The sequence below is a fragment of the Hetaerina americana genome, unplaced genomic scaffold (assembly GCF_022747635.1).
Source record: "Hetaerina americana unplaced genomic scaffold, ioHetAmer1.1.p SCAF_7, whole genome shotgun sequence".
NCBI classification, from domain to species: domain Eukaryota; kingdom Metazoa; phylum Arthropoda; class Insecta; order Odonata; family Calopterygidae; genus Hetaerina; species Hetaerina americana.
In genome coordinates this window covers 8,975,175-8,998,197 of record NW_027287316.1, presented here as the reverse complement: position 1 = coordinate 8,998,197, position 23,023 = coordinate 8,975,175, and the positions used below count along the sequence as shown (strand labels likewise).

The 23,023-nt window shown below is 37.2% G+C and overlaps 1 protein-coding gene across 1 annotated transcript; it reads right to left on the bottom strand.

Annotated features, from left to right (window-relative positions):
* Nucleotides 1-1,139: 1,139 nt before the first annotated feature.
* LOC139696307 (uncharacterized) lies at nt 1,140-22,382 on the bottom strand. The gene is made up of 6 exons (XM_071595012.1): nt 22,122-22,382; nt 21,868-22,041; nt 21,587-21,788; nt 16,179-16,466; nt 14,549-14,791; nt 1,140-3,870 (listed from the first exon to the last, which is right to left on the bottom strand). The coding sequence occupies exons 1-6, from the start codon at nt 22,303-22,305 to the stop codon at nt 2,010-2,012; spliced, it is 2,952 nt and encodes a 983-aa protein (XP_071451113.1). The 5' UTR covers nt 22,306-22,382; the 3' UTR covers nt 1,140-2,009.
* Nucleotides 22,383-23,023: the final 641 nt, after the last annotated feature.

Below are 23,023 nucleotides of genomic sequence, written 5' to 3'. Positions count from 1 at the left end.
AATTTTTGATTCAGTAAAACATCAGTCATCTGACACCAGTGAACTCTGTTGTATCTTAATTATGCCACAAGTGCATTGAGCCAATGCATTAAAACCTCTGATGAAGTACGTTAAATTAACTAGCGAGTACTTATTTATCAGATACAAGCAAAAAATTAGATTCCTATACTTGGTCTCTTTTGAATTAGAAATAATAATGAGAACGAAATCCAAGGAATACTGACATACTTAATTGTAGATAAACAACTATTGAAGCAACTGCATAAAGGAAAAAAGGAATTAGAATTATGAGATAAGATTTCCCGAACTAGTCTGGCTTTTTGATAGCTGTCATATATATTCCAAATTTTTCTTAAAAAAATAATTTCATATGCTGGTGGAGGTGATTCTTTGAGGTACATTGCTGAAGAATTAGTCAGACCATGATCACACTTAGGCCAATTCATAAATTTTGGTAATATTTTCAAAATTGGGATTAAATAGTAAATGAAGTTCCCTGTTTATAATTTATTAATATTATTATGCATATTCTTGTTCCCAGCCAGCCATTATGGGAAAATTCCACATGCCATAAACCTTACCAAACTTGCCATAACACCCATCAAACTGGTCTCTCAGTTGAAAATGTGACTCATATTGGCCAGTAGGCACTACAAATTAGCATTAATGAAATATGCTACCTCTTACATAATCTAATTAATTACCACTTAAAGAAATAATCATCATGAAAAGGGACTCAGCAGGTGGGTTAGCATGAAACAGCAAAATTCGTATTACTTCACTTTTTTTCTTTTTGACAAATCCAGCAGTCAATTCTGTAACACTGGCTTTTGGTTTCTCTGGGCAAGAATTTGGTTAAATATCATAGTTTTACACTTCACTTTGGAGTTAAAGTTTCCTTTAACATAGATCATGAATATGAAACATGTGACTTATGGATGCTCTGAGTCATAAGATCTCAAACGAAAGAATCACAGCTTGACCTACAAATTTTATCTTTAAGTGATCCAACAACAATATATTATCACAAAATATCCCCCGCATAAATGAACCAAAGCTCTAACGACAGCCAAAATATGTTGCTAATATTAATTTCACATGGCCTAACTTGCATTAGAAACCAAAAGTAGGGACATATTTCAATGCTGCTGGTTCTAGAAATTAAAACTTTTTAGTAACGTAAAAACCAGCTTTTATTGAATTGAGCTCAAAAGAGAAGATTAATATTTACAACTCAAGAATGTTAAAAGCAAAATTACATTCTACTGCCCCCATGTGTTTCCTAAGTGTCATACAATTACAAGCCAATCTGGTGAACAGAAAACATCCAGGTCGAATATTCTTAAATTAGGGATGTGTGGATGAACAATTGTCTCACCTGCTTTTTTGCCACTCATTAAAATAAAATCCTCTCGATTGGTACGAAAAATTTCTATTACAGAATATACATGACAAACATAAACAATTTAGACAAATTTCTCTCACCTTTTTGATCAATATAAAAAAACAGAATAGCGAAAGAGAGAAAATGGAGGTGGTAAGCAGGTACACATTCGCATGTTTGCAACACTCCGATGAGCTCCATGAAGTAAATAGATATTGAATATTACGCAAAAGGTATCCACGGCTAACAAGTGTTAGGCATATGAAAACGGCAAGCAGAAATTCAAACACATGCCATCCTCGAAAGGTGAAGCGAGAAGGATTCGCAAATGAACGCCCAGAGCATAATTCAGAAATCAGAGAAAGCTCCATAAGAATTCTGACGGCATGGATGGCTTGAAAAGGGTTCCTGACTTAAACCCAGCAGTGTGGCATTGAATTCCATCTGAAATACTTCTCGTAAAAAAATATTTAAGAGAAAGTATCTCAGTATTCAAAATAGACATGTGCGTAGATGCATGTTGTTACCCACCATCGACCAATGATGAGTCAGGCCACTGCATCTCGCAGTGCACATAGCAGCAGTGCACTTTGCTTCAGCACCCGAGCTACTTATTCCAGATAACTCATTTCCTAAACATATACTTCCAATATTCATTGTTCTCTATCATACACCGATTGAACATCACCTGCTGATACCATTGATTAAATGAACTGACAGGGGTTTCATCTTTGGCGAAATGAAAACAATGATCGCCAGAATACCTCTCTTTTCTCCTTGAATCACTTTCAAGGCCATTTGAAATGGATGACCCCTTCCTGTTTGACAGATCGATGGAGACCCTATCCCCATTACGTGGGGGCATTCCATTACGGGCAGTGGTCTTTCTGCCGATGGAACCAAGCCCATGGTCTTCATTCTTTGTCCTTCCAGACCGACCATCACAGGAATCACTCGCTTTTAGATTTGAATGTGAATTTTTCTCCGGAAACTCGTTGAATAAGGATATGTCACAGTCGTTTAGGGTCCATGAGGTGTATTGATTTTGATTAACCTTCTCCTGAAGACACAATTGGTTACGCGAACTGTCAAAGTTTTCACCATTAGTGGAATAAAAACCACGCCGGCCAGAACATCTCAATGTCCTACTGGTATTATTTTCACAGCCATCTGAAGGGAACGCACATTCCCTACCTGAAAAATTTAGAGAGACACTACTTTCACTCCCTGAAGACATTCTATCGGGGGAGGTAGTTCTATTGCTATTGACATGTGGCCCATGCTCTCCATTCTTTGCCCTTTCAGATGATGGACCATCACAGGAATCACTTACTTTCAGATTTAAGCGAAGATTCTTCTCTGGCAACTCCTTCAAAAAAGTTGTGCCATAGTCGTTCAGGGTCCATGACCTGTCTTGATTCTGATTAAACTTTTCCTGAAGATACAATTGGCTCGGTGAACTGTCAAAATATTCATCATTGGAGGAATAAAAACCACAACGACCAGAACATCTCAATTCCTTACTGGAATTATTTTCACAGCCATCTGGACGGAACGCACATTCCCTATCCGACAAATTGATAGAGACGCTACTTTCACTCACCGAAGACATTCTATCGGGGGACATAGTCCTATTGCTATTGACATACGGTCCAGGCTCTTCATTCTTCATCCTTACAGATTGACTATCACAGGAATCTCTCACTTTAAGATTTGAACGTAGATTCTTCTCAGGAGTCTTATTGGATGAGGATGCACCACAGTTATTCAAGATCCATGAGGTGGATTGATTGCTCTTCGAGGTAGATTCCATGGGTGGCGCCTTGGGAAGAGGCTGAGGAGGCCACGCCCCCCCTAACGTCAACTTCTTTATACCACTTTCCAAACCTACCAGCCTGCATTCCTCCAATCTCTTATTGAACTGTGCTTCACTTTTGAGATTCACTCTATTGAGCACTCGATCAAAGTTCTCTCCAAAGTTGCATGTCCAAGCAGCAACCTCCACTGTTGGAACATCGCCACTTTCCCCACTGTATGACTCACAGGAGGCCGCCAATTCCTGGAAGCTCTCAATGCAGTCTAGATCACCCTCCACATTAGTCAATGCGCTCAAGAGAGCATCTAGGTCAGCTGCATCCACCTCAATGCCACTCATTTCGTCCCGATCCTTGCTCATGGGATGGTTATCACTGCAACTTGTGACTTTCAACTCGATTGCTCCCGAGCTCGGTGATTCATTGGCTTGCCCTGGAGATTCATTTCCAGTTGCTTTGGATGGAGTTGCAACTTTTTCAAATCCTTTGGCATCAGTTTTTGGCGTCCCTACAAACTCATACTGCTCTAAATCACAGTCCCATAAATTTTTGGGGAATTTCTCAGGTATTAGGACAGCTGCTCTGGCCCCAACTGCTCTCAGCATTTGACTGAATCTACACATCTCAGTTCCATCAGCCGCCAAAGTCACAGCAAGGCCATAGGACCCAAACCTTGGGAGGATAAACATGATTATCATTAATACATTAATTATTATGTTTATGAGTTATTTCATGCACAGACATTGTTTTAAGCATTGAATTTGAATTAATATTCTAAATAAGGTATGAAAATAAAGAGAGAACCGATAAGGAAATGTTGAAAGCTCCACCATTTCATCGCATCTTTCACACAAAAGCATCAGAGACAGAAATGAATAATCATGGCTTGATGATTATTATTAGAATATTTCAAGACCAAAGTAATACTATTTTAAATATATATGTATAATTTAAATAGAGAAATGAGATAGCACTAGCAAACAAATAAACTGACACGTGTGAGTTTCCTTTGTTTCTCTGTGTGTTTTTTGCTGTCACACACTTCTCCACTTAAATTGTTATTCACATTCATGAGACAGACATTCCTTCAAGATATATAAATAGATATATACATCTAAAATCTTTCATAATTATATGAGTAGTAGGGTTCACATCATCCATCCATATATTATGTTATAATATATTTTGTTATATTCTTACTTTTATTTTTTTTTAGATTTTTATCAGAATATTTTAATTAATTTGTTATTAATAGCAATTATGATTAAATTAGTGTAGCTTATGATTTTTTTTGTCGTGTTAGCTCAGTTTTATTAAAAAGAATTTGGCAAAATTAGTGTTCACCAGTTTATCAAAAACATATCTTCTGGTATAATATGAGGTCTGGCCTGCCCAGTGATATGATTTAGCGGCCGTGGCATATTGACCGTGCAAAGGTAGCATAATCATTAGTCTTTTAATAGAAGACTGGTGTGAAGGTTTCAACGAAATACTAGCTGTCTCAAGCTAATGTGCTATTTGATTTTTAAGTCAAAAAGCTTAAATTTTATTGAAGCCCTATACAGCTTTATGATTAATACTAATGGTTATTTTTATTCCATTCCTATTAATTTTTTTGGTGGAATGACGACAGATATACAAATAACTTTTTTATTTATAAAACATTTGATTTATGGTTAACAGATCCATTATCATTGATTATTAGAATGGAATTAGATAAATTAAGCTTGGGGATAACAGCGTAATCTTCCTTCAGAGTTCAAATTAACAGGGATGGTTGCGACCTCGATGTTGGATTAAGATCATAATTAGGCGTAGCAGCTTAATTGATAGGTCTGTTTGACCTTTAAATTCTTCACGTGATCTGAGTTCAGACCGGTTCAAGCCAGGTCAGTTTCTACCTCCGATTTCTTTGCAGTTTTTAGTGCAAAGGAACCATTATTATGAGATATTCTTTAATGTATGATTACCTTTAAACTATTTTGCAGGAGAGAGCCAAGAATTTAGAATTCATTAACATGAGATTAGTTCCTATAAGTAGTAATTGCAGCTATATGATATTCTTTTAAATTTTATTTGGGGATTAACTTTAGTTATTGGTGTGACTTTTCCTTCAAGATATAACTATTTACCTTATTATTTTTCTCCTATTCTTACATTATTTATTTCTCTCCTTAGTTGGGCTGTTATACCTTTTTATGGGGGTTTATTTATACATAACTTCGCTCTTCAATTTTTTTTTTTTGTACTAGTTTACGGGTTCATACTGTCACAATTGCTGGATGATCTTCTAATTCTACTCAAGCTTTATTAGGAGGACTTCGGGATCTAGATCAAATCACTTCTTATGAGATAAGATGAGCATAAATTTTAACATCATTTATTTTTCTTAGAGAAGGTTATTCTCTAATTGGGTTTTACTTAATCCAAAATTATATTTGATTTGTCTTTTTGAGATTTCCATTAGTAATTCCTCGTTTTGCTTCCTGTTTAGCCAAAACCAATCGCACTCCTCTGGACTTAGCAGAAGAATTAGAATTTCTGGATGTAATATTGAATATTGAAGCGGAGGGTTAGCATTAATTTTTATGTCTGAGTATGCTAGTATTTTATTCATAAGTAAACTTACGATAGAATATTTTTAGGTTGCACTCGTAAGTTCCATTTTTTCTTCTGTTATTTAGTTAAAATTTCTTTCATTTTTATTTGGGTTTGTGGTACTTCACCTCGTTAATGGTATGACACATAGCTTCAAAGAATTTTTACAAATTTATTTGAATTATTTAATTTTTAATAGCGGTGAAATTACACATTATGTCAATAGTCATATAATGTATAAATTACAGTACAAACTAATAAAGTTTATCTCTTTATCAAGTGCATTCAAAATACATGCTACTTAAAACCTTATTAGTTATTTATATACTTGTTTTTATTAGTCAATCTACTGGTTATGGTAGGTTTTCAATGGACACAAATACCAAATAACCATCTCCTAACAGAACACAACCCAACATCCTACTCTACAACAAGCCCCTCTTCATTTCCGAAGATTTCCTTCCTATTTCCATTCCGTCCAACATCCTTATCCTATTCCTGCCCCTTCTTTATCTGCCTAACATTCTCCCCTCAATTACAGTCTTCAACATCCCACTGCCAATCAATACGCCCTTCATACGTTTTTCCTGCCTCCATAGGCTTTCTCATAACAAACCCCTCTCCTAACCCACCATAACCAAGTACTAAACAATGAGTAAACGAAAATATGATATGTATACTGTTCTACCTCTCTCTAGTTTTTTTGCCCTACTATTTTAACCCTGGTATGATAACACTATTTTTTTCACCCTATTCTGGTAACGTGGGGTGAAAATTTTAAAAAATTCATACCTCACACCCATTAAGACTACGAAAGTCCTAGGGGGGCTTACTTTTTTTTGTTTTTGAATGTATAATCACGTGACAAATTGATTGACGTGAATTATGACAAAGGTCCCGAGTCACAGTAAACTGTTTTCCTGTGGCGCAAGATTTAAACCCACTCTGGGGTGTTTTTTCACCCCTGTTACTTTCACCCCTACTTACATACTGTTCTACCTCTCTCTAGTTTTTTTGCCCTACTATTTTAACCCTGGTATGATAACACTATTTTTTTCACCCTATTCTGGTAACGTGGGGTGAAAATTTTAAAAAATTCATACCTCACACCCATTAAGACTACGAAAGTCCTAGGGGGGCTTACTTTTTTTTGTTTTTGAATGTATAATCACGTGACAAATTGATTGACGTGAATTATGACAAAGGTCCCGAGTCACAGTAAACTGTTTTCCTGTGGCGCAAGATTTAAACCCACTCTGGGGTGTTTTTTCACCCCTGTTACCGACCTAGGGTAAATGTTATGCTTAGCCTTGGTCTTTCTGGATTATTGCATAACTTTTGTTTTATTAATATTGATTCTCATCCCATATCTGTGGCAGTGTCGCAATGCTTGCAACCCCTTGGCTGACTGACAAACTAAAGCTTGGTCATCAGCAAACCTAAACCTAACTAATTTTACGAATTCCCCGCCCACTTTCATTCCTATCTCCAGTTCTTCCCATGCCTCTTTAACCATTTAATCTGCATACAGGTTGAACAGCAACGGTGATAATGGGCAACCCTGCCTTATACCTCTTCTTAACACTGCCCATCCGGACTCTCCATTCCCCACTCGCACCTGAGCAGCCTGAGACATGTACAGGTTGCGGATTAGCCTCCTTTCCCTCCAATCTATTCTTATTTTCTGCAATATACTCATTAGTGTTTCCCATTTTTCTCTATCATATGCCTTTTCGAAATCTACAAAACAGGCAAATACCTCCTGGTTGTGTTCTATGTTCCTCTCAATTAGCAATCTCATTACTGCAATAGCATCACAAGTACCTCTCCCTTTCCTAAACCCAAACTGATCATCCCCTAAGTAATCATTTGCCCTACTCTCTATCCTTTTGTTTATGATCCTGAGAATAACTTTAGCTGCCTGGGATATCAAACTTATCGTCCTATAGTCCTCACATGATGTAGCCTTTACCTTTTTCAGAATAGGAACTAAAACTGATCTCACAAAGTCTTCTGGCCAGATTCCCTCCTCATAAATACTACGGATCAGCCCATATAACCTCTTCCTCCCACATTTTCCTAAACTTTTTAAAAGTTACACGGGAATGTTATCTACCCCCACGGCCTTATTTAGTTTCATCTCCCTTAATGCCCTTTCTATCTCATTGTCTAGTATGCCTGGACCTAAGCTGTCTTCCTCTACGTCATTTTCTTTTTCAATGTCTAACTTTGTTGGTCTGAGTTCTTTACTATACAGTTCTTCTATATATTCCTTCCATCTCTCTTGGATCTTTCCTGGGTCAAATATTATCTTACCCCGATTTATCTCCAACTGTAGCACAGATCTTCCCTTCTTACTAACCAATAGAGATTTAACCTTGCTGTACAGCACACCAATTTCACCCTTCCTCTGCAAACTTTCCATATCCTTGCACTGTCTCTCCCACCATGCTACTTTTGCTTTATTTGTTACCCATCTCAAATTATTATTTAACTCTTTGCACTTCCTTCTGCCTAACTCTATTTTAACATTCTTCCATTTTCTTCTCTCATCTATCTTTCTAATCTCTCTTCTGTGATCCATGGTTTCTTTGTACTTTTCCCATGAATGGTTCCTATAGTTTCTTTTGCAGCTTTCAATATCGCTTTCTTGGTACATTCCCATTTTTGTTTGAGTGTACTTTACCATCATCCATGATCTTCTCTACAGCCTGCTGGTACTCCTTCCTTGTCAATGCAGTTAATGCTTCTACATTCAATTTCCTAATCCACCGCCCCTGTCTCATCTTTTTGAAATGGACGCTACACTTCATAACAACTAAATTGTGGTCAGAGTCTGCATCCACGCCCGGAAGAAGTGTGAATTTCTCGCACTGATCCTAAACCTATGCCTAACCATAATACAATCTAGCTGATACCTTCCTGAGTCACCTGGCATTTTCCATGTATACCTACGCCTTTGTGAAGTCTAAACCAACTGTTGGTGATGACTAACCCCTGTCTCCTGCAGAATTCAATCGGTTTTCCCCCGTGCTCATTCCTCGTGTCTAGACCGCAGTCCCCCACCTCATCACCATCTCTCTCTTTGCCTACTGTCACATTCCAATCCCCCATCACTATCAAATGTTTCCCTGCAGGAACACACGCGATCATGTCCTCTAACTGATCGTATATCCTATCGACCTCTTCTTCCTTATGGTTGCTCGGTGGCAAGTATACCTGAATAATAACCAAGTTCGTCGGTTCTGCTTTTATCTCTACTAGTAATATTCTATCCGTTACCTGCTCTATGTTGACTATGCTTCTTCCTACCTCTTCATTTAATACTATGGAAACCCCTTGTTTGCTCTCCTACCCCATACCGTCTATTACTCTATAACTATCACTCCAGTAATCCCCGCTATCCTTCCATCTCACCTTGCATAGACCTAAAATCTCTATATTTTGTCCATCTGTCTCTTGCTCTATATTTTCTAATTTTCCTGTCCTCAACATCCTTAAAACTTTATTTTGTATGATGGCATAAGAAATGAGATTGCAATAGATATTACTAGTACAATTACACCACCTAATCCATTTGGGATTGATTGCACGAATGCATAAGCAAGTAAAAAGTATTACTCTGGTTGAATATGGACTGGTGTTACTAAGGGATTCGCAGGGATGAATTTATCTGGATCTCCTAGTATATAAGGATTAATTAATGATAGTATGGTTAATCTGAAGAATAATACTGAGAGACCAATAATAACCTTCCATGTAAAGTATGGATGGAATGGTACTGTATCTACATCCCTATCCAACCCAGTTGGGCTATTTGACCCTGCTTGATATAAAAATACCAGGTGCACTATTTTAGCTGCTGGTAAAATGAAATGAAAGGTAAAAAATTGGGATAAAGTTCCATTATCAAATGCAAACCCCCCTCACACTCATTGTACACAAGTAGTTCCTGTATAAGGTGCTGCTGATAGAAGTTAGTAATAATGGTAGCCCCCCAAAGTGATATTAACCCTCATAGCGGTACATATCCAATGAATGCTGTCCCTATTACTAAAAATAAAATAATTGCCCCTACAGATCATGTGTGTATTAATTTGTAAGAGCCATAGTCCATATTTCAGCCAATGTGTAAATAAATTCCAACTCTTTTAATCATCTACCATGAGCCATGGCTTCTTAATTCTCCAACCATTCCCACTGTTTCTTTCCCAGCTCTTTCCACCCCATCATTAAGCTACACACACCTTCCACAACCATTTTCATCCCCTTATCCTCATATAGGTGTTTGTTAAGTTTTTCTTTATATTTCTTCCTTTTTACCCTGCAGAAACCTTCAAGATTCCACTCTGGTACTAATCAGTTGTAATTTTAAATTGCATTTCATGACAACTAAATTATTACTGCTTCAGTTTCTGCATCCAAGAGGCTGTGTCAGTTGATGACACTGTTCCTAAATCAATGTTTACCCATTATTCAATCTAGCTGGTATTTGCCAGTTTCGCCCAGCATCGAATCTGTACGTATGCCTGTGATAATGCTTGAACCAGCTGTTAGCTATCATAAAATCCCTTCTTCTGTAGAACTTGACTGGCTTCTCTCGGCTTCTCTCTCAGACTGCAAAATTAAATCGCCATAAAATATGGGTTTAAAAGTGGACGAAGTATTACTAATACTTTGTTTCAACAGCTGTAAATGGAAATACAAAGGGGAGGAAGTACCTTTAATTAACACTTTTGAATGTTAATGGCTTAAAAAAAAGTAACTTTGGTTGGACATGTGACCTGCTGCGACTGAGAGCAACCCAGTGTCGGCATTAGCATTCTCTTAAAGACAGGTGCCCAGGGGTCAGCAGTTATACGTCCCATCTGACGGATGACACATTCCACTTGAAGTGCTCTCCACACAGCACACCAAGTAGAGATCACTATAGAACTGAAAAATTGTGCAATCTAAAGGATTCGAACCCAGGCCCTCAGGGTGGGAAGTTAGTAAATTGGCCACTGCAGCATTGCGATTCCCAGTGAAAGTATTCGTGCACGATTTTAGGGAAGGTGGAAGTGAAGGAGAAAGGAAATGAAAGAGAGAGAATCGTACAGATGTTGTAGAAGGAGGGCATGGGGAGGATGCTATTGCTATCAAGCAGCACAAAAAGTATAACTAAGGAAGTGAATACATTCGACTAACAACTTTCTGAGAAGATTTTCAATCGCCTGCTCCAATATGAAAATGCTAATGTTAAAGCCTGAGCCCTAAACATGCAAAGCAGTTCGTTGTAGTGAAGGTCAAATTGTCACATTGATATAAAAATGATGCAAACTTTGTAGAAAAAACCTCTGATGCAAATTCTTTTCCCTCTGCCACCAGTTCTTCTTCAGACAGATCCACATACAAAACTATCACACCCATTGGATTTTAACAGATGATTTCCAAAGGCATCACTTGAAACCTACTGGAACTAAATTCATAAAACAGGACTCCATTTCCTACTATTCTTGAATTTAATTTGCAGATGTGTCAGTATATGAATTGGTTTCCTGTCCCACGTATGGGTACTGGAGGGTCTTAGATCAACATTTCTGGGATGCCTTTCAACAACTCCATCTAAAATCCAAGCAGTACGATTCTATGGGAACCAGATCCTCCTGAGAATTCATAGGAGGTGAAAGGAGAGGAAATGACCTCTCCCCTTTCATGATACCCAGCTAATTTACAAGGGTGAGCCTAACAAAAACCTTTAAACTGCCCTAAAATTTCAAAACATCATGCCAGTGCCAATTTTCATTTCCCACAGTGATAGCCAAGGTTTGACAAGTGGCCTACAACTGCCAGCATGATACAAGAACCCAACAATACAGTGCACTTTCAACCCATACCACATTAAAACATTGACTTCTCTTTTGGTTATTCAGAAGTAAGGGGGGGATGAAAAATATCTAAATTCATCGATGAATGAAAGTTCAGAATGGCAATGATGCACATATTCCACTTCAGCAATGAAGAATTTGATAGAAGCTCCTATAGAGTGCTGTTTTCCTATAAGACTCCTCTCAACCGGCACATACCATGTTGTGATGGCAGTGACTTTTCAAGCAGTTAAAGTTATGGTTTTTCTGGAGGTATCCATGAACTTTCTGAAGTGCTGAAATACTTCTTATGCATGCCATGAGGACAGCAGATGAAAACTGTGTGAGTTAGAACCTTTTGTATCCAAGAAATTACGAGATAAAAATATTCAAGTTTTAATAATCGGGTTGAAACCTAATGATGATGTAATACATCAAAATCCGGTCATAGAAATCAATTTTATCAAAAGGAAAAGTGCTACGATCAGTTATACATTATGTTCGACTTCCACCACATTAAGCTTGAAGCTACTCAATTTGCTAATACAGGCACATTGTTATTAATGATTTGAAAACTAAGCAGCAACAAAAGACTCTCACAAGAGAAAGTCTTTTTCTATCACATAAAATCATGAGCTCACTCCTCCACAGTTGTGGCCACAAATTTGTCATTGAAATAAATTTTGAAAGGCAAGAATTTTCCTCATTTTGGGTAGTATTCATGACATTCCAATAGTATATTTAGCTAAGGAGTAGCTCTATATCAACACAAATGTATTGATGTAGTCATTTCTTCTTTTATTTCATTTTTACACGTGTCTCAAAATGAGAGCATATTTTTAAAAGAAAACTGGCTTTCTCATGAGTGTTCGTTGCCTAAATTAACTTCCTTCGGTAGACTGTAATGAATTGACCAAGAATTTGTGGCATTCTTTTTTCACTGCTCTATGAATTCCCGCTCCCAAATGGTGCCACACAATCAGTCACGCATCATATGGTTTTATACTAAGCACCAAAATGATTTGCTGTTAGGCTCTGACAACATTGCCCTTGGCATAAGACGTATTAGACCAGTATTAGATTGACCCTGGGCTTCAAACATGCTGCATAACATCACGTTTGGTCAACAGAGAACAAACATATCATTGATCTTACAAATAGCTTTTTTAGGCCCAAATGTTTTACAATGTTGTGTACCTATTCACCCGATAGGCTTACATCATTAGCAATACCTCACATCTTCACTATTCTATCATTCATCACCATATCATGGATCTCATCAGTGATTTCTGGAGTAGTGTATTCAAACAAGTGTCCAGACTATTATCCCTTCTTTTTATTCCACATCATGTGTAGTCATACATCCACTCTGAAAATTTTGAAACCATTCCTAGACTATTCCAAACAAAGGTGCAAATTCACCACAATGCGCATCAAGTGCCTCTTTTGCGTCCTGAGGTGATTTCCCTTTTATAGCATCATGTTTGATTGACACATGACATTCTCTTTCCTTAAGTTTTTGGAAATCTATTGACTCATCCAAATAAACACATAGTATTAGATCAATCTGGTTAAAACATCGAGTTTCTTAAAGAGGTGCTTCAAACTGAAAATAACACTGATACACAGCCTCAGCATATTTGGTCTGACTTTGCAGACTTTTCAAGCAACCATCATAAATAATAGTTCTCGAGATTTTCTAAAACCCATGTTTAATGGGTAAATTAGTAAAAAAAAAAACACTATTGATAAATATTGAACGTTTATACGATAATCCTGTTTTTAGCATTTTCAATTTCAACAGCAATTTCTCATAAATTTACTCTGGTGAAATGGGTTAAAGTAACAGAATGCAATTGATTTTTCATAAAGTACTCTCACAGTAGTGTCCTCATAAAAAGTGGCCAAACATGGCACCAAAGTGAGGGGACCTCAGAAATATGCTGCCACCACCAGGATTCGAACACATGTCCTCAAGAATGGGAAGGCAGCACATTAGCCATTGCACCAACCCAATCCCATGACATAAGATACATGCATTGAAAATATGGCATAGGTCACCCAAATGTAATAAGTGCAAAAGTCCCTTAACAAACTGCGTGAATTGAAAAAATATGCAATTTATCTCCTAAGTACAAGCAGCCATCATTTTAAAAATGTAAATTCAAATAAGACAGATTTCAAACTGTTAGAAACTGAATTTATGTATCTTTTAAATGAGACCTCAATCTGGGTAATTTAAAGTGCAAATGGAACTCAAGTTTTGAGGACTGCCACAAGTATAACAATCAGAATGAATACATGCCGTCGGGCTTGGTGCTGCGTGACCTCTACCATCACCAACCAAACCGACCTTTGGGTTGATTACTGTGTTTATGTTCACATTACAAAAATGGCCAATGGCCAAAAAAATTGCAAATGACAGAATTTAGGATGGCAGCAAAATTTATAAAAATATTTTATCTATTCAAATATATTCTCTCCGCTTTTCTTTCAAAGGAATAAAAAATGGCACTGCTTGAATTATATAAAAAAATTGATGATTTCAAGTAGAAAGACTCAATAAGTATACATAATTTTAATGTAAGGACAAATTTATGCAACAAAATTTATCTGAGAGCACATTGGAAAATCCCTCCATTGCTTCACACTCAGACTGTTTCAAAGACATCCAAATGGAAAATGTTTTGACAAAATATTAGGGCCACAGCTATTGGAGCTTACGGTAAACTTCTGGCAGAAACCATGTGATGGCTTTAATTCTACTCTATTATTTGCTTCTGAGGCATATGTGGCCAAAACAGCTCAGCAAGTTGGAATTACTTTGATCAAATTTTTTCATTGAATGTAGCTGTGGGTTGGATCCACCCTCGAGACGACAGGGATGGACACACATACACACTCACCTCCCTGCCCTCCCGATGCGATGCAGGTAAGTGGCGCCATTGTTGGGCAGGTCAAGGCTCACCACCAGGTCCACCCGAGGGGCATCAACGCCTCTTGCAGTGAGGTCGGTCGACAGCAGAACCCGACATCTTGACTCCACCAGGGCCTGCAACGCTTCCATGCGCTCACTCTGGTCAAGGACCCCCGCAGTGTGCTTGCAAGGCCACCCCCTGCGCTCCAGCTCGTGGCAAATTCCCTCCGCTCTGCATTTCACAAGGAAATATCCGCCTAACATTAGTCGCCCTCCTCCATATGCACATCCCATTCCACACTATCCCTCGCCACAAATTTGCACAAAAGTGAAAGTCCTTTTCATGACCAAAATTTCATCGGCATGTAAACAATTTAGGCATGGGGAAGAATCTTTGTCACAGAAATCAACAGACTAATGAAATTGCAAAAATCTCAATTAATTAGACTACCTAACTTCCTTTGGGATCACAGTGAATAACATAATTAGATGAATGAATTTCATGAACATTAAATGAAGAACGCAACGTATTTTTCCACTGTTCTTTATTTTGGTACAACTGGTTTCAGTGCTTAGGCATCATTATCAGGTACCTGTGTCAAAGTACAGAAGAACTACTACCAAACTATAGGTACCAAAATAAAGAACAGTGGAAAAATACCTTGTGTTCTTCATTTAATGAACATGAAATTCCACAAAGTTGATCCAGAAATAATCAAATACATTAATTCCATGAAATCTGCAATAACTTCTACAAGGTATTATATGATATAAACAAATCAGATAACTTTTTATTGTTGTCTTTTTAATGACTTCTTGTTTTTTACTTTATATTGTGAACTTATACATGGTGACCACTTAAATGTTAGATATTAATTAATGTGTTTCAAAATATTTTCACAAGCATGCAAATAATTAAAAAGAGTATCAGAAGACAAAATGTTTATACTAGGGTCATACCATAAAGGTTCAACCGAGTCATGACATCCACCATGTTAGATTATGACGAAACTTGGTATGTATTATTCCGCTGCTCATTTAAGTGACCATAACAAATTTTATTTATCTAGCCCCAATAGTTTTTACTTCATAGGTTCCCTAATTTTAGGAGAATACCCAATGCCTTCTATTTCCTAGTCCTAATAAGCAAGGTGTATTTTCCTCCTACATAATCTGGGTTGAATCAAGATAAACTGCGTGTTCATGTCAGCAATATCAGTTGACGAAACATAAAAATTAATAACAACTGCTGCAAATTTCTTGCCACCAATTCTTTCCCTGAACGCACAAAGATTCTTTCAATTGGCATATCTTTGATATAAAATTTATAACATAAATGACAAATTTAAGAAGTTTATCTAAATCCAAGGGCAGATTTCCGTTGGGGACAAAAGTGTAAATTTTGGTACTGTCCTCAGGAAATCGTGTGGATATCTGCCACCTTACTATATTGCACACAACCATATTTTGATTTTGTCCATGGACGACATTTCTTCAAAACATGATGAATTTTTACACCAAATACCATGAACTGTAATCTATGCCAAACCCTGATAAACACAAAATAAAAAACTTTTTGCTTCAAGATAAAGAAATAACTTATCAGTGAAAATACTTACCTTGTGAGATAATTGGAGAACACTATGCATTGCTGGAAAGAGACAGAGCTAAGTAATTTGGTCAAAGCATAAACTTTAATGTTTAGCTGCTGCTGAACATTGGGGTACTCTGGAACCCTGATGACCACCTGACGAAGACCTAAAAGAATTGGTGCCACACCCTCCCCATGTGGGCACACACGCACTGGAGATTTCATGTGATCGCGTAATATGCGATTCAGTTCATCTGGCATGGTGGCTGAAGCAACAATCACCTGCTTGCTTGTGGGCAGAACAGAGAAGAAATACCTAATGAAAAACGAAAAATTGAATAATGTTAGACATCTGTAGGGGCAACCTAAAAAATTATAGTGGGGCATTGCAACATACAGGCAGAAGAACCTCAAAGATAAGTCCAAGTATAATTAAATAGCTTGGAATTTTGAAAACTCTCCGCATAAATTACTCATGGTAGGGTCTTGCAATATTCTACCAACAAGGTGTTGACACCAAATAGTAATCTACACATGCCAATGCATTATTATTTATAGAATGATAGAAAACAAAAAAACAGACATCATTTGAAGGAAGTCCAATGGACATCTACTAACCAGGTAATGTGACATTTGGGACTGAAATATAACCTTAAATGAAGTGACCTCCAGTAGACTTATCAGCTGAAACTATAGCCACCAGAACTGTTATCACATGAAAACACGCAACATGTAACAACCATAACTCCATCAATTTTTTTATACAACTCAATTAAACTTTCGTGCCCAATTTTTTAAAAAAATGCACATGGACATTTTTAAAAAAAACCTTTAGCACTCTCTGTGAATATTTCAATTCTAAAGAAAAAATTCGAGAAGAATATTTTACAGTAAAATTTGCTACACCATTTATTTCCACATATGTTTTGATAGCTTGCAAAATTATGGTTTGATTGAAAGCCCAACATCACAAAATGAAGAGTAAACAGTTAAATGACATGCAACCATTATTTCCAAGCAAACATCATCACAATTTTCTCGTTTATTTCAGTCTACGAGTAATCTCTAGATGTTGGTGCTCAATAGCTTGAGCCCTCCTTGCAGTCCCCCCCATCCCCCCCTCACACTTCCAAAAATATTTCACCCAAACATGAGCTCAAATTTTTTGTGGGAAAATTATTTTACTGGAACATAAAAAATAATTAGGCTACCCAATACATTTTTCCATGCCATTAAAGAATGCTTCCCTCCTTACTTTATCCTTTTGAATGTAATAATTATTATTTCAATTTCTCTCTTCTACCTAATTAATGCCATTTGTACCACTGAATTATGACTAATTATTTTTTCCCAATTTCAACAGAACACTGCTTGATATTTTTAGGTTGAGTAAGTTTAACTGTCGACACATGTCCATTCCTTTTACTTTTTTACCTATATCTTTCCTTTTGGTAAAGCTTTACATCTTGCAAAAAATATAAATTTGTCTTTAAAATACAGAAAAAACCGAGATGAAAGAAATTTCCTTTCGGACATTCCACTCTTCAATTTGGATGCTCTGTAGGTGCGGTGCATAAGGCAATTATTTCTGCAGTGGCATTTTTTGGTATCTTCCCAAGTACATTAGCACAGCATAATTAAAGATAAAAAAAACCAAAAATCAAGAAAGTTTAATTCCAAATAATTTGTTTTTCATGTTAATGGACTATCTAAAATGACTACACCCAAAGGAGAAGTAGACACAGGCAAGTATTTCAGTAAATAATAGAAATTTTCTGTTTTGTTTAAAAATATTTGCCAAGGAAGCATTGAATATCTCAGCATCGGCTTCATTTTCTAAATCTTATTCTTAATTATCATAAATTTGGCCAGGCTGGTAGTGAAAACAATGAAATGGATAAATATGTGTGCAATGATGTCTTGCATGGCTTTATGAGCATGAAAAATGGTTTATGAAATTGTTTAATAGTTTACAACTTTTAAACAAATTTTTTTTAAGATTATACTTGAAATTGAAAGTTGACCCCAATTAACACATGCATGATATTTCAATGAATAAAAGTTACATTCCTGTGATAAGACAGCCTTAATCTACATCTACAGAAATACTCTGTGATCCACCATAAAATTGCTTGGCAGGAGGTGCAAGCACCAGGTGTAAAGGGTAAGGGATAAGGGAGGGGAAGGAAGGAAAACACTCAAAATTCCTGAAGAGATGTGAAGAGCTCTGCTGAGTCAAGAGTGTCTGCTTGCAAAGACTTTCTGCAACGGCATTGCGACGATTCCCCAATCTCCCAAACAGTCCCGACTTGGCACCAGCAGACTATTTCTATTCCCAAAAGTGAAATCTTTCCATAAAAGGACACCATCATGGGACCCTAAGTGCCGCCAAAGAAGCTTGCATGCACACCCTCAAGAACCGTCCCAAATCCACCCACCAGGGAACCTTTGAGTTGTGGAAAAGCCTCTGGCAAAAGTGTGTCAACGCTCAACGGATGTACCTTGAAGTATTTTGAGGATTTATAGAAATATCTGAAATAAATCTATTTTCCCAAAACTTTTCCTGATACTTTCTATACAAACCATGTAGGCTCCATCGTTTGCCATTTCTAAATTGAGCCCAGGCCTCCACAGGCACATTTCAATTCTTAAAGGACAAAATGTCCCAAAATGAGTGTTTCACTGAAGCATAATCTGAACAGTTTTGTAAATGGGTTTGGTGATAATGTTTTCTCAGGAGAGGGAAAATTATTACTTTGAAAACTTAGAGTAAATTCAGTAAATCATGCAAATTTGCATCACCTCACAAAGTTACCCATGAACTGGGGAAAACAGGAAAAATCTCTACCCATGTTCATGAATATAACTCGGCTCTGGTGGTTGGACACCTAATAACTAAACATGGCCCATGCATCAGGTGCCTTCAAGTTCTAAGGTAGCCACATTTATTTCTTAAAAATAGGAGATAGATTCAATTGAGCTTAAAATATGCAGGCACTCTATATTGATACACAACATAGATGGCTGCATTGTGCAGTGGACAGGGTTCATTTATGATAGCTACAATCAACGGAAAAGCATGTTTAATAATTAAAATAACATTGTTCAGGATGAGTGATTATCCATCCAAGCCAATTAAAGAGGCATAACACGGCTCAAAATCCTTTGACAATTGAACAAGACATGTAGTGATACACTCCCATGGACTACAACCTTGACATGGCAGAAGGGTTTGTGTGTTCCAATGACCCCTAGAGCTGTGCTGGCGGGAGCAATGATAATTGTTCCTAGTGGGGTCACCCATGCCAGATAGGTCAAAGTTAGGAGCAAGATGAAAGATAGTCCACACAGAGTCTGTTCCTCAGTGAGGCGGCCGCAAAGGCATCTAACCCCAATGAGGTGGCCATTGGGTGATGGTATTATGTTAAAAAAAACTACTGGGGAATTGCAATACGAAACCACCTCAATTATCATTCCCAAGATTCAAATGATGGACACTACAGAGAATATGAGTCCTGGCAACTACGGGACTCAGCCCAATCGGCCGCGTGTTATGCCCGACAGTGGGGGAAGCAAGGCTTCCGCGGTCATCATCCCATGAAACCCTTACAAGGGAAAACCGACAGCAGCAGGACAGAAGGCGCAGGAGAAGAAGACCAACTTAGTCAGAATAGGAACTTGGAATATTAGCACAATGTTGAGGACAGGAAAATTAGAGAATATGATAGAGAGAGATAGAAAAAGGAAATACAGATATTTTAGGTTTATGCGAGGTGAGATGGAAGGATAGTGGGGATTACTGGAGTGATAATATTAGAATAATATACAGCGGCGGGGACGAGAGCCAACGAGGGGTTGCCATAATATTAAATCAAGAGGTAGAAAGAAGCGTAGTCAACATAGAACAAGCAACAGATAGAATATTACTAGCAGAACCAATGAACTTGGCCATTGTTCAGATATACATGCAACCGACAATCATGAGAAGGAAGAAGAGGTCGATAGGATATACGATCAGTTAGAGGACACAATCGTGTGTGTTCCTGCAGGGAAACATTTGATAGTAATAGGGGATTGGAATGCGACAGTAAGCGAAGGAAGAGATGTTGATGAGGTGGGGGACTACGGTTTAGTCACAAGGGATGACCCCGGGGAGAAAGCATATTGGGTTCTGCAAGAGACCGGGCTTAGTCATCACCAACACTTGGTTTAGAGACCACAAAAGGCATAGGTATACATGGAAAATGCCAGGTGACTCAGAAAGGTATCAGTTAGATTATATTCTGGTTAGTCACAGGTTTAGGATCAGTGTGATCAATTCGCACAGCTTCCTGGGAGCAGAAGCAGACTCTGACCACAATTTGGTTGTATACAATATAGCGTACATTTCAAAAAGATAAGGTATGCGCGGCAGGTAAGGAAATGGAATGTAGGAGCATTAACTGGATGGACAAGGAAGGAGTATCAGCTGGCTGAAAAATGGATAAAGGGCATATTGATCTGCAGTGGGATGTTGAATACTGTAATAGAGGGGAGAACATGAGGTAAACGAGGAAAGGGCAGGAACAGGATGGGATGTTGGACGGGATGAAGGGAGGAAGGAAGTACACAGAGATTAAGAGGGACCTGATGTAGAGCAGGTTGCAGGATTGTGTTTTGTTAGAAGTTACAAATATTTATTTGGTAGTTGTGTCCATGAAAAACCTACCTTAACCGGTAGATTACTTAATTATAATGTAGTGGTGACGTCACTGATGTGAGACGTATGTATTTGTTGGTGTGACAGTTTTAGGATTAAAATTAGAACGCATTAGGTTTAGAAGATAATTAATTCTTAGTGATATAAATATGCTAGAGTTATCCTGCAAAAAAATTAATATTTTTATATTTTGACAACATTTGTACAAGTTCTGCAATGGTAGTAGAGCTATTAGGAATAGTCGGAATCACTGCAAGTTCGTGAAAATGATAGAAAAAACATTTATTTGTGTAAAATAAGGTATGAAGAGGCAGAACAGAGAATCAATAAAACCTGCAATGAAATGCTGTAAGGTGTAATCGAAAGATAACAGTGGTATTTCCATCTAATAAATTTGCACATAGCACCAAGTTCCACTGCCATCATGACTAGAATGGTTTTTGGCAACCTGGTAGCTCATTTCACATTACATAATTTTATCGATAGCAAGTATCCGTTTGTGAAAGAAATAGAGCACATGTCAAACCATGAGACTCTTTCCAAGACAAATCCAAGCTAAAATATCTCACCGATCAATCAATGTGCTAAAATATAATCTGCAGAGAAAGCATTACTAATAGCATGATGTTACAAAGAAAATATCTCAATGCTGAGTTTGAACATGGTAATGTGCAGCAACAGAATAATAATTAGAATCCGTCAATCTTTTACACTGGGTTCCACAACAGATTACTTACTTTATATCCTTTATAAAACTCGATTCCATGAGTTTATCAGCTTCATCTAATACGCATAGGCGTATACTTTTTGTCTTCATGAAGCCTTTTTCAATTAGATGCCTAACCCTTCCAGGTGCCCCAACAGCAATATGACAAGTCTGCAAATTCTTTTTATCTTCTTCGAATGGGGTACCTCCAATGAAGGAGTGGACTTTTAATCCTAAAAAAACATATTTACGGTTAAACATTCTTAATCAATGGTAATTCACTCAGTATATATTTATTTCAAGACACCTTACCAGCAATTCCTGAACCAATCAACCGAATAACATCCGTCACTTGCAGGGCTATCTCTCTCGTTGGAGCAAGAATCAATACTTGCAATTTATTTCTCGTGTCGGAAACCATTTCTAAGGCGATAAGTGAAAACACACAGGTTTTGCCAGTCCCAGACTTGGCTTCCAGTATCAAGTCTAAATCGAAGAAACAAAATGATCACATAATTTTCATATCCTTGAATAGTATCAGAAAATTCAAATAATTAAGTAATTACCAAATCCAAGCCTTCCTAGAGGAATAGCTTTTAGTTGAATGGGAGATGGTTTTTTGAAACCAATACAAGATAACCCATATAAAATATTTTCAGGAAGCAACATGCCCTGAAAGTCAATATCCTCCAAGGTATGAACATCCTCGGTCCGTTCACTTTTAATATCGTGGGCTAATTTTGAAGCCATTGTAACTAAATTTTTGGTACCTAGAACTTGTAACCAGAAAAGTATATCTCCATACCGAGACCGAAATATGCGGCAACTGTTTCCAATCGGCAGCGCTTTTTAAATGTCATAGTTGTGGCGTCACCATGTGGAAGATGTTATAACTGTACAAAAAAAGGAGGTAATTTGAAAATCGGTATGGACACAACGATGTACGCTTTAGTAATAATTTCATAACCCCGTCTGGGTATGTATGCATAAAAATTTAGTAATTGTTACTGTGGAAAACTTTCCATCTTTGATCGCATTAATTGAAATTAAAAGTCATAAATTGTGCTATTGAATAAGGGCCAAAAAAAGTTTAACGATGTTAGAGCAACCAATAAGTACAACTGAAGTCCAATTATAACAACCATGTCTTCTAAAAAATGTTTAGACCAAAAACCACATAAATTCGATAATATTCAGTTATTGAAATGAAATAATTGACTTTGTAATTCCACACACTTTATTTTAAAAAACACGACTCAGGTTTCGACGTTGAACGTCATCATCAGGTGGTCCTCTATTTTATGGAGAGTCTTCTGTAGAGGCTTGCCAAAACTGCGTTACTAGCGCACTTAATAAAATTTGTTGTCTCAGGCGTAACTTTATGGAATTTGCATTACATATTGAAATGTAATGAAATAATTGACTTTGTAATTCCACATACTTTATTTTAAAAAACACGACCCAGATT